The sequence below is a fragment of the Nicotiana sylvestris genome, chromosome 1 (genome assembly GCF_000393655.2).
Source record: "Nicotiana sylvestris chromosome 1, ASM39365v2, whole genome shotgun sequence".
Lineage (NCBI taxonomy): Eukaryota > Viridiplantae > Streptophyta > Magnoliopsida > Solanales > Solanaceae > Nicotiana > Nicotiana sylvestris.
The window spans coordinates 89,368,096-89,381,295 of record NC_091057.1 but is presented as its reverse complement, the minus strand read 5'-3'; the positions used below and the strand labels follow the sequence as shown (position 1 = coordinate 89,381,295).

At 35.8% G+C, this 13,200-nt stretch overlaps 2 protein-coding genes across 3 annotated transcripts; one reads left to right on the top strand and one right to left on the bottom strand.

The window, feature by feature from the left end:
* The first annotated feature begins 4,401 nt into the window (after nucleotides 1-4,401).
* LOC104247298 (COBRA-like protein 7) lies at nucleotides 4,402-7,418 on the top strand. The gene is made up of 2 exons (XM_009803262.2): nucleotides 4,402-4,991; nucleotides 5,765-7,418. The coding sequence occupies exons 1-2, from the start codon at nucleotides 4,427-4,429 to the stop codon at nucleotides 7,183-7,185; spliced, it is 1,986 nt and encodes a 661-aa protein (XP_009801564.1). The 5' UTR covers nucleotides 4,402-4,426; the 3' UTR covers nucleotides 7,186-7,418.
* Nucleotides 7,419-7,903: 485 nt separating this feature from the next.
* On the bottom strand, nucleotides 7,904-12,977 carry LOC104247297 (two-component response regulator ARR1-like). Of its 2 annotated transcripts, none has more exons than XM_009803261.2 (6): nucleotides 12,643-12,977; nucleotides 12,051-12,203; nucleotides 11,570-11,956; nucleotides 10,053-10,129; nucleotides 8,713-9,892; nucleotides 7,904-8,607 (listed from the first exon to the last, which is right to left on the bottom strand). In XM_009803261.2, exons 1-6 carry the CDS (start codon nucleotides 12,752-12,754, stop codon nucleotides 8,585-8,587), a joined length of 1,932 nt encoding a protein of 643 aa, XP_009801563.1. In that variant the 5' UTR covers nucleotides 12,755-12,977; the 3' UTR covers nucleotides 7,904-8,584. The 2 variants fall into 2 exon arrangements, with proteins under 2 accessions (XP_009801563.1, XP_070018758.1); XM_070162657.1 differs by having other exon boundaries at nucleotides 8,437-8,612; nucleotides 8,719-9,892.
* Nucleotides 12,978-13,200: the final 223 nt, after the last annotated feature.

Sequence of the window (13,200 nt, the reverse complement as noted above, 5' to 3'; positions counted from 1 at the left end):
TCTTAATTGCATAATCTGGAAATTGTGCTCTTAGCTTTATTATTTGAGCCAACAATCTCGCAAATGTCATATTGCGAGTTGATAGTAAGCACACATGTGACCATCTTGTAGATGCATCTACCAAAACCATATATTATTTGAATGGTCCATATGGAGGGTGAATGGGCCCACATATATCACCCTGTATACGTTCTAGAAATGCAGGGGATTTCATCTTAACTTTTATAGTTGATGGTCTAATAATTAATTTTCCTTGAGAACATGCAGCACAAGAGAATTTCTTAAATTGAAGAATCTTCTGATTCTTCATTGCATGTCCATGTGAATTCTCAATTATTTTACGCATCATATTAGAACCAGGATGGCCCAACTGGTCATGCCAAATAATAAAATTATCTTGATTAGTAAACTTCTCTTTTACTATGGCATGTGTTTCAATCCTGCTAATACTTGTGTAATATAAGCCAGAGGAAAGAGCAGGTAACATTTCAAGCACATATTTCTTACTGGACATTATTATAGTAATATAAAGATATTCAATCTTTTCATCATTTGTAGTCTCAATATGATAGCCATTTTGGCGAACATCTTTGAAACTTAATAAGTTTCTTTGAGATTTACTACAATATAGTGCTTCATCAATAGCCAAATTTGTTCCTCCTGGTAGTAATAAATTGGCTCTTCTAGAACCTTCAATTAATCTTGTACTACTGGATATTGTATTAATATTCACTTCTTTCATTACCAAATAAGAGAAATATCTCTTATCTTTTAAAATAGTGTGTTGTAGCACTATCCAAAAGACATATATCATCTTTATTAATCTTGAGTCCAACTGAAGACTGAAGAATTTTCATATTTTTCATAAAAAAAACAAATAATACATCATAAGAAATATGAAAGACAAGCGGAAAAAAAACATTAAGAAATACATTAGGAATGTAGAAACTAGCAACACATGATGCATTAGGAAAATACACTCAAGAAAAATAAACTAGTTGCAAACATAAAAATAACAACTTTTATAGCTTCATTCCCCAGTAAGATGATTAGTTCTTCAGTCAATATCCTCAAAGAAGTCTCCAACTTCTAAATGAGTAATATTTGTTAGGCCTTCAAAATCATCATCTTTATATGCAAGATGTGCCTTAGAATCATATTTATTTGAGGGACCTGCTTCATCATCATTATTTTGAAAGGTCAAGTGTGCCTCCACATTATTTTCTTTTTTCTTGAGGGAGGCTTGATAAAGTTTGACAAAATGTTCTGGCGTACGACAAATGCGTGCCCAATGACCTCTCATACCACATCGGTGACACATACTAGCTTTACCTTTTGAATGATTAATTTGAGAACCCTTATTGTTCTCCAATTTATTTCCACCATAATGACGATAATTGTTTCGCCCCCTGCCACGTCCACGTTTACGACCATGTCCACGACCACGGTAATTATTTTGTTTTCTTTCAAACTTATCATATGTTGCTACAACATTCACTTCTGGAAATAGAGCTGACCCAGTGGGACGAGCTTCATGATTTTTCATTAATAGAGTATTATTCTGCTCAGCCACAAGTAGGCATGTGATTAACTCAGAATATTTCTTAAAACCTTTTTCACGGTATTGTTGTTGTAGCACCACATTTGAAGCGTGAAAAGTAGAAAATATTTTTTCCAATAAGTCCTCATCTGTGATAGTGTCTCCACATAATTTTAATAGAGAACTTACTTTAAAGATAGCAGAATTATACTCACTTACGGTTTTAAAGTCTTGCAACCTTAAATGTATCCACTCATACCGAGCTTTCGGTAATACCGTAAGTTTTAGGTGGTCATATCGATCCTTCAAATTAATCCATAATTCAAGTGGATCTTTTACGGTTAAATATTCAGTTTTTAACCCTTCATGTAGATGATGACGAAGGAAAATCATGGCCTTCGCTTTATCCTGATTTGATGCTTCATTTCCTTGTATAATAGTATTTCCAAGACCTTTAGCGTCAAGGTGAATTTCAGCATCAAGAACCCATGATAAATAGTTCCTTCCGGTGATGTCAAGTGCCACAAATTCAAGTTTTGATAAATTTGACATAGTGAAAACTATCATAAAAGATGAATAAGTTAGAGAAATAATTATAATAATAAACAATTAATGAAAACAAAACGATTAAGGTAAAAGAAATGAAAATAGAGCTATATCATGTTAACAATCTACTATTTCATTTTATTCTTGCCATAAAGTAGAAATTACATACTTGTTTCATTTCACTTTATATTATTGATATATATGTGTTAATAGAATTGAACGTGACTAACATTATTTATATGTTCCAATAAATATAAAGTAATTAAAAAAATTATTGCTTGTCAATTCATTTCTCACAGTTCTTCAAAATGCCTTAAAGATATGTTTTGATCCAGGGAGTCCATGACATTAGTGCATAGCTAGTTTGATGACTTTGAGGTCCTCTAAGAGTTGAGCACGGAAGGAAGTAGTTATTTAATCACTGCAATGTACTTAAGCTATTTAAGATGCCCAAGCGCACAAGTAATCTGCAAACAGTGAGCATATGATATGTACTGCCATAAATAAGATGATTATAATGATACATACCTTAATAAAATATGGCTCAGCTTAGCGGGAGTTAAGAATAAAATTAGAGCTTCGTGCTGATAACGTGTTATAAAATAAAAGTAATGCAGTAAAATGTAAATAAGAAGAAATAGAAAGAAGGGAGAAGTGTTTTCTTCTTTCACTTTGGTGTATTTTTCCATTGCAATTACATGACCTTTTATAGGCATAAAAAGTAAAGGTGATGGACATAAAGTAAGAAATTTAATCTTTAAGTTATTCACAATATGGGCATCCAATGTAGTATCCAATGTAGTATCCAAAGTAGTATCCAAGGTACAAACTATTCATAACAACAATCACTTATATCCTAGAAAAATATTTTTCAGTAGAAATATCTTCCTCCATTCGAAACACACTCTAAATATATTTGAAAGTATCAATCCGCAGGATGACTTTTTCCAAAGGCATAGCAAAACAAGCATTTCGCTTTCAGCCTTACAAAATCCAATTTCTTTTTTGAAAGAATCAAACAACGTTCTTCTCAACGGTAACCCAAAGTAACGGTGGGCCCACTTCACGTTTATTTGCATACATCCACTCTTCAATTTTCAAATCTAATAGTCTCTCCGCTTTAATTCAGGTCTAACTTGTTTGATTGGGTACACAATTAAAAAAAATTGAAGAATTTTTAAATTTAGGGTTCTAATCAAGTCAAAAAAGGGGTAGAGTATTTGTATTGTTATAAAAGTTTTTCATTAAGGGTAGAATTGAAAGTTTAAGTTAAATTATTTTCAAATTTAGAAAGAAGTTATTCTTTTTGGAACGGACAAAAAGGAAATAGGTTTACATAAATTAGAATAAGAAACATCGATTTACCCATTCATAGACGCCACGTTATCATTACATTATTTGAATCCCATTCCAACCAAACATCAAACTACACTGTACTACAGCGCTACTCCGTTCATTTCATCTCATTTTATTCGATAATATTTGACTAAATACAAAAATTGTAAGACGATAATTTTACTTTTTATGTAGGATGATTAATGAATTATTCAGAAAGAAAACATCACAATATCAATCATATTTTAGAGCCCGTTTGGACATAATTTTCTTTTACTTTTTTCCAAAATTTTTTTTACTTTTTTTCGAAATAAGTATTTGGCCATAAATTTTTTAATTTTCACTTAAATATGAATTTTGAAATTTTTCAAAAATTTGAAAAACTCCAAAAAACTGTTTTTCAAAATTTCCATTCACATCACTCACAAAATTTTAAAAACAACCCAAAATTATATTCATGTCCAAACACAACTCTAATTTTCAAATATCATTTTACTTGATTTTCTTTTTTACAATTCTTATGTCCAAACGCCCACTTAATCTAGATAAAAATGCTGAAACCAAGAATTCTCAAATTTACTTCAATTGAATTTATTTTTTGTCTGAATTAACATACATGTTCTTGTAATAAGAATATATTTGAAGATGTCACTTTATATCGACTTCTGTCTTAGTTTATAGTTAGAAACTTTTCATACCAAATTTTGAAGAGTCAAATAAACTCAAATGAAGATTAGAACAAATAATATTGCTAATAAGAAATAGTCAAACAAGTTTGACATCAAAGTGAAATCACATAAACTGAGTTGGAATAAAAATAAAAACCTTCTTCTGTTTTTTTCTTCAAACCTCACTTTTTTAAAGAAAATTAATTTATAGAGCACAGCTTTACCTAAGCTGTCTACACTCTTTCGTCTTCCTTTCTTTTTCCCTCTCCGCGTTTTACATAGACACGCACACGACTAAACATATCTACGTATATAAAATTCATTTTTCAGACATAAAATGTCTTTGAATCCGAAATCACATTCAAAGAACATGGCACCCATTACATTTCTCTCTCTCTTTCTCCTCATCTCCGTCGCCGTTCAAGTCGCCGGACAAACATCTCCAGTCGCCGAAGCTCCGGCTCCCGCATCCGACGACTGCAACGGCATATTCCTACAGTACGTGTTCACTTCCGGATCCAAAATCAAACCCTCCGACCCTAAAAATCAACCCTACAAGTTTCAGTCCATTTTAAGCATAACAAACAACGGGCTTGACGAACTAAAGTTATGGAGAGTCTTTGTTGGGTTTCAACACGATGAGCTTTTGGTCTCAGCTTCTAATGTTGTTCTTGCTGATGGCTCTTCTTTACCTGCTAAAGTTGGTAATGGTACTGTCTTTGCTGGGTTTCCGAATGCGGATCTTAAGACTGCTATTGAAACTGCTGGAGATGCTACGCAAACGAGTGTGCAGGTTCAGATTACGGGTACCCAGTTTGGAGTTGGGTCTCCCAATGTCCCTATGCCGTCGAATATTTCTTTGGTCAATGATGGGTTTATTTGCCCTAAACCCTCTATCCAAGGTATGGATTCGATTTAAATTCATTTGTGCACCTCTTAATATGAATAGATGCAATGCTTCATTTATTGCAGACATATTTTGAATAATTTGATTGATTTGTTTATGTAACTTTATTTTGTCTGCTTTAGTTATGAAATTTAGGTCAATGTTTGAATTTTAATGGATTAGTTGTTTGTGCTATTTGCAAAGTGGAATTGCTTTAATTTGTTTAGATCTGAATTCTGCGGTGAGGGTCATAAGCTGGTCATCGTTGTTGCTTCAAATAATTTGACATTCAAATTGGTTCACTGATGATTGCTTACTAAAATTATTAGCTAAAAAACAATTGATGATCTACCCTAATGACTATTCCTCCTTCAAATTAGATTTATTCGAGAGTGATAAGGACGGTTACATAGACGAATAATTTTCTGGAGAATTTGGTTCATTACTATGTCAACTTGGATGGAGCATTATGTCTGAATTGTGATAGTTCTTAAGAGGTACTTATATAGTTTATATAGATTATCAGTAATTTGATGTTGGCTGTCTTACCTAGAATTCCTAATGGATCTTTTGCAAATTTTCTTCAGTAAATTCATGGATGTTTGATTTGTCAATAACTTTTGGTATTTCAAGCTTCTCCTGGATTCTTTATAAAAAAAACCTTTGGTAGTTTATAACTTTACTTCATATAGTATTTGGAAAATTTATGTCTGCCTGAGTAATTTCTTCTTCGTTTTCTTTTTAAGTACACTTGTAGCATATCTGAATTTTCTATGCTTAATTGTTCAGGAAAGAGTGTTATGCAAGTATGCTGCGCTAAAGACCCAAAATTCAAGACAAATCTGACATTGGATGAGGAATTCAGTCCACGGCAAGATGGGGATCTTACAATTATGTACGATATCCTAAGAACATATGATTCAAATTACTGGGCACAGGTTAAGATTGCAAACCATAACCCCCTCGGCCGCCTTGATAACTGGAGACTAAGTTGGGACTGGATGAAGGATGAGTTTATCTGGGAAATGAAGGGTGCTTACCCCTCTGTTGTTGATACTTCTGACTGCGTTTTCGGGCCACAGGGAAAATTTTATCAGAGCCTTGACTTCTCCAATGGATTGAACTGTGAGAGAAGGCCAACAATAATTGATCTGCCTCTGGAAAAGACCAATGACACAAAGCTGGGGATGATACCTTTCTGTTGCCGAAATGGGACGATCTTGCCACCTGCCATGGACCCAAGCAAGTCTGCTTCAGCATTCCAGATAAACGTCTTTAAAATGCCTCCGGATCTCAATCGCTCCTCGTTCACTCCTCCTCAGAATTGGAAGATTGAAGGCAGACTGAATCCAGATTATAAATGTGGACCTCCAGTCCGTGTAAGCCCCAGCCAGTTTCCTGATCCTAGTGGATTGCTACCCGATACAGCAGCATTTGCAAGCTGGCAAGTTGTATGCAACATCACCCAACCAAAAGGAGCAAGCCCTAGATGCTGTGTATCTTTCTCTGCTTTCTACAATGAATCTATCATTCCTTGTCCAACATGCTCCTGTGGTTGCCCTTCTAATACCGCTCGGACATGTAGTGCAAAAGCTCCTGCTCTTCTCCTACCATCTCAGGCTCTTCTGGTCCCATTTGAGAATAGAACCAAGATGTCCCTTGCCTGGGCTGATATTAATCATCTTCCAGTTTCTAACCCATTGCCATGCGGAGATAACTGCGGTGTCAGCATCAACTGGCATTTATTCACAGACTATAGGGGTGGATGGTCTGCCAGGATCACCCTCTTTAACTGGGATGATACTTCTTTTGCTGATTGGTTCACCGCGGTGCAATTGGATAAAGCAGCCCTTGGTTTTGATGCGGTGTATTCCTTCAATGGAACTATATTAGACGGCGTTAACAATACCTTGTTCATGCAAGGCCTGGAGGGCTTGAACTATCTAGTAGCAGAAACAGATGGAGCTAATCCAGAGAAAGATCCCCGAGTACCTGGGAAACAACAATCAGTGATCTCATTCACAAAGAAGAATATCCCTGGAATCAACATTCCTGGCGGTGATGGATTCCCAACAAAGGTATACTTTAATGGAGAAGAGTGCTCATTGCCAAAGATACTTCCAACAAGCAGCTCATCTAGGAGGATATCTTCGTTTACTGTAACTACTTCCATACTAGCACTTGTGGTTTTTATGTTGATGCGACAATAGCAGTGAAATGCGACACTTTCTCTTTATTCCATACCTGCCAATTGATTCATTCTTTAGATGATGGATGCAACCAGGTTTTAATGCTGCTGGTGAAACAGTCTTTTAATCAGATTATGTCAATGTGTACTCGGGACAAGGTATTTTTGGCAAGTTTTGATTTGTAATCTGCTTATTTGGAATTATTTTTCCAGACAACATATGACTATACGTTATACCTCAGTTTGAACACCTGATTAATACTTGTAATTAATTTTCAGTCTCTATTTTTTTTGGTGATTAGCAAATTTGTCCTTCTTAACGTGGTAACATGTCAATGTAGCTGAGCAAAAATTCCCTTACAAGGGGTGTCTTTTTAGTCATTTCACTCTATTTTAGCTTTGCATCTACATCTTTTGTTTTGGATCGATTAAGAAATATTTCCGGAGTAAATTGTTTTCTTAAACAATTGAAATAAAAGACAGCCTGCATAAAAGCGCAGAGATCAAGATTAGCAGTTTCACAAAGAGCTATATAAACAGCCAATTCTTTTACAAAAAACAGATGATACTGTCTTTTTGTTTTGATAGATCTATTATTCCAAATGATATTCCAAGAATTCTTCTGTGGTGTACAGCTATCTCCCATACATAGCTTTGCTATAAAGCCCTGGGACGAATAAAATTTTAAGTATATATGATTTTGTTTCGATATATAAAAGTAAAAGTCAAAGAGCTAAGTGTTTGGCAAGCAGAAAAAAGGATCATATTTGAGTTGTACATAACTCAACTTCGCTAAACCTACACAGAAATAGGTAATACATAGAAAATACATCTCCAAGTGTGAGCTGCACACCTCAAAAATAGAACATGAAATGACCAGGTAAATGAACACCTATATGAATCCAGACTTATCTTAATAAGCATTTCAAATGAAATCTGTACATTAAAAGATCAATCCTAAAAGTGAAAGGGAAGAAAACTTGCATTATTGAAGTTAGAACTTAACCTTCCTGTTTACGAATATCCCTGCATCTAGCGCCTGCACCCCACGATTAGAACTCCTTGACAAAATACTCAAAAGAAATGTGATTCTCCTAAAATCACCTACCAATACCAGCCAAAACTTTGCATGTATGCCTTTGCATACCATACACATTTACCCTTCTATGATCTATCTGATATCCATACTTGCCATCTGACAGCTAAGTTCTTTTCCAATAAGAACCAGCAACCTTGAGACCTTACAACTGAATAGAAAACTGAGACTCCTTCATTTTGGTTCATAGGGAAATTTTCAGCTGTAACGGCAACTATGTACACTAGTTACTTTGAATTATATGTTCAGTGCCATCAACTATGCTTTGTTCACATCTCACACAGGAAGATTGTCCAGTGTGTATGCATCGAAGCCAAATTCAGTTTCAACTGGTCCAACATTTCCTTGCTGTTGCAAATAGAAGTTATCCAAATTAGCTACAAGAGTTAAGTCATGAACTACAAAATTTGATTTAGAAGCTATCTTCTTTAAGGATAACAAATTAGGACTAACCTGTTTTTAAGAAGGCACTCATGAGGTCCTCCTGTCCAAATTGCTCGTGGTAAATGGTACTGTGATAGTCTGAGTCGGAAAATCTTTCAGCTTTAACAGCAAGCATATTTCCACCAAGAGAGTTAAGTTGTGGTCCACCCATAGGATTAAAATGTCCACTTTCATCCGCATTGGAGTACAATGGTTTACCACTAGGAGCATTTCTGTTTTGTCCACTGTGGTGTGTTGAAGAGATCCCTTGCTGAAGTAACAATTGTGATGAGACACCCCGAGTTCCTTGTATACTTGGATGATGAGAGGCATCAAAGGTTGACCCAACATTCTGTAAATCCCAGTTCTGTGATTTTTGCTGATGGAGTTCATTGAACATATCATAATTAGAAGGGAATCCTCTAGATCCTTTGATGTCGGAGTTCATCTCTTCCTGAAGCATCCCTCTATTGGTCAAAGTGGGCATCCCTGAATTATTACTCCCAAGAGAAAAGTTGTAGCTTTGCAACTCCTTGCTTTGATTTAGCGAGAAATCTACCATTGAAGATGATTGGGAGACTGGATTGTACACGCTCCCTCGTGCATTGTCAACAATACCACTCTGTGCTGGGACAGTACCAGGTATCCCCTCTGGCGACAAAGGTTGCTGCATGGATAATGGAAGCCTCGAAACTTGATGGCCATTATTCGCTCCATTTAGCATTTGAGCCCTAGGTTGTGATTGGGACATTCTCAAAAGCAAAGGATTATTATGTTGTGCCATGGAGTTCACTTGCGTATTCATACTCACGAAGGACTGGGAAGGGTGGTGTAAATTAGCAAGCTGCTTTGGCTCCATGGTGGTTGGGATTCCATGCAGCAAGTCAATTTGCTTATTGCTATTATTTAGTTGTTGTTGCCCTTCTGGAAATCTCAACTTGGAATTTTCGAAGCTAAAAAGGTTTCTTTGATCTACTAGGGGCATAGATATGGCAGATTTTGTAGCAGCAGATCTACCTAGGGCCGCTGCTTGGAGGGTAGCAAGACTTTGCGCAGGGACTTGACCAGCGGCAGAAATAGCTTGAAGATCAAGCCCGTTGAGGGAAGATATTGTGCCAAAGGTTGCGTCTGGGCGTCCCATGAACGAGTTGTTCAAACTACTCTGGTGCTGTGATACACCACTCAACCTTCTGAGATACAACCGATATTTCTGCAGAAAGTGATTGCCACCATTGAGTGCTCTGCTAAAGAAATTAGACAAACATTTCTCTACCACAAAATGCAAAAAACTACCAAGACAATGACTTTGGGCAATTAAATTTCTTGGGCATGACACTGTAAAAGGGTTAAAAGTAAAAGTCTAAAATTACCTGAAGGTGGCTAGCAACATTTTCTCTGGTTAGTCCAGGAACGTTCATCAGTTCCAGAATTTTCTTCGGAACGGCCTCTGCATTCATATCCAATATTGAAACATTTAGCACGAATAGACAACAAAAATGTCAATAAGTATTAATTTTGAGTTCACATAAAACAAATTGTACAGTAAAAGACAGCACAACAAAATTATACAATTTCTTATAACCAGATTATATAGTGAAAGAAACTATGACAACTTTAGGACAGTCAAGATTTTTTATTTATTTTACTTTCTCAGTCATTTTCATTTCTTCCAATTTAATTTTTGTTTCTTTTTCTTTTCCAAAATTTCTAATCCTTTCTTTTCATTATATCCAGATTTTATTTCATTGTTTCCTTTTTCTTTCTTTTACCATATCATACTGGGAAATTAACCTATGACTGATGGTTCAAAAGAAAGGTATAAAATTATCTGATGTAATGATTGGACTCCCAATTACAAATAGAATAATCTCAACCTTCTGTTAACACTTAATTTGATATGACAGAGTAAGTGACATCTGAACAAACCAAAGTTCCTGGCTAAAACCCTAAATCTCACATAGCTCATGCTATACTATGTACTACTTAAACTATCAAGGGCGGATGCAGCTTAGAGTTGCCGGGTTATCTTGAACCCAATACTTTCAATGTGGAGCACAAATTTATGCGTAAAAGTCCACTAAAATTGCAAAACATAGTAGATATGAACTAATATCTGTAAAAATATAATGGGCTCAATGCTAGGAAGTAAGAACCTTGTTGAGCCCATAGAATTTGAATCCCAGATCCGCCTCTGGCTATCATGTATGTATTTTTAACAAACCACTCCCCAACACACAATCACCCAATAACCTAGTGTTTTTTGAAGCTAGTGAAATGGAAAAGACAATATTCTTATGAAGTGTAGGAAAGAAGCTACAGATCCACTTCGCTGGAACGAGGTCTCTAAATTGAATATACCCCCTTCATTGTCCACCCAAGACTAGGATGGAAGAAGGCACGAGACATCAAACGAGAAAACATTTGGTTAGGCTAATTATAATTATTTGACAAGAACTCCTTCTGCCAGTTGTAAGGTTACATCTCTCTAATCAGACTTTTTAATATTCTTTACAAATGAAAAGAAACTCATACTAGAAAAGAACTTAAGGGAGAACCCACCCATATACAACAAGTGGGAAATATGTTAACAGATTACAAGACAAGTACAACAACAACAACAACATACCCAGTATATTCCCAACAGGTGGGGTCTGGGGAGGGTAGTCTGTACACAGACCTTACCCCTACCTAATGAAGGTAGAGAGACTATTTCCAATAGATCCTCGGCTCGGAAACAGATTACAAGACAAGTAAATACAGAAAAAATGAGGTGGAGAAAGTACATGCAAAAGAAAGCTAACATCCAGAACACACAGAGCAACGAGGGATAATATCATAACAATATAAAAGGTTAAATATAGTAAACAGAAGAGAAAATAGTCCATACTGTCAATTCCAAGTTGATGCACAGCTTGCACAAATTGTTGATGAAGCTCCACTGACCAAACAACACGTGGCTTCTTTAATGTGGCTGTATCGTCCCTTTCTTCAGCTTCTTCTTCCTCTTCCTTTCTTTTCTTCGAGTTTCTCCAGTTTCCTTCATTAGCTGAAGATGAGTAATCAGCATCTTCTGGCAGTTTCTGCTGCCGATCTCCTTCTTCCACACTTCCAGATTGATCGTAATTGTTGTCCTTCCACTCATGCTTCTTTTTACGAACAACATGCTGCCAAATATTCTTCAGCGCCTCAATCCGCACCGGTTTGATCAGATAATCATATGCACCATGAGTAACTCCTTTCATAACCACATCCTTACTATCATCCGCAGACATCACTTGAGTCATAATCCACCCAATTAGTACAAGATGAAATAGCTTTTAAACCCTAAAGACATGATAGTTTTTAACTAAATGAAACAGGAAACTCACTTATAACAGGCAGGTCCATCTCCAGACCAATGTGCTCAAGAAGTTTGAAACCATCCATGTCTGGCATATGGACATCACTTATAACAATGTCAAATCCATTCTTGTTTTCGCGGAGCAACGATAAGGCAACCTCAGCCCTATTACACTTGGTGACTGGAACATACAATAAGCTAAAATTAATTGCAAGAGCAACAAAAAGGAAAATAACTCACTAACCTACATATTAAGTTTGCTTTTTCTTTGAAAATTAGGAAGGGAGGCCTTGGAGCAATGATAAAGTTGTTTTTATAGGTCACGAGTTAAAGACGTGGAAGCATCCACTAATGCTTGCATTAGAGTAGGCTGTCGATATCACAACCGTGGACCCTGTGGGCTGCTGCCCTTTCTTTGAAAATTACCCTAGAAACCAATTAAGTGAAGTTTAAATCTTACATCCAAAGAGAGATCTAAAACCACCTCTTTCCCAGCATAAATTTCTAAAAAGCAAATGTTGAATCAATCATCAAATGGACACATCATTAGAAACTACAAAGACTTAAATTTAACCACAAAGACTTAAAAATTTCCAATAAAGTTTTTTGTGATTAAATACCTTGATAATGGCAGTTCCTGAGCATCTTCTCCAAGATCCTTAAGCAAGTAGGGTCATCATCAACTACAAGCACCCGGAGTCCCACTGGAAACTGATCAGAGACAGTTGACATCGATTTCACCACTGACCCACTACCAACAAGAAGCCAAGCCAATTAACAGTATCTGAAAAATCAAGTAGTACTATATATCAATACCATATTAACAACACTTGTTATTGAGTTGAACGGGAAGAAAGCAACAGAAACAGAATTCAGGGGATAATTATATTATTCCTATTTTGTTTTGGGGTTGGGGGGGGGGGGGTATCTTAATTTTTACATTTATTCTTTTAATGCTTCTTTCCTTTCTTTTTGCTTCCTTTTATACATATCATATGGTAGTGGGTCTTTGAATCCAGCTCACACATGAGCTTAAGTTACCCCATGCCAGCCCAAAATCTTATTTTATGTATTTTTTAATACTGTAGCATATGTTGATTTTAAAAAAAAAATTATTTACTTTCTTTGCTGATTTTTAATTAACTTAAGATTACTGCGTAAAAGACCATTATTCTTTG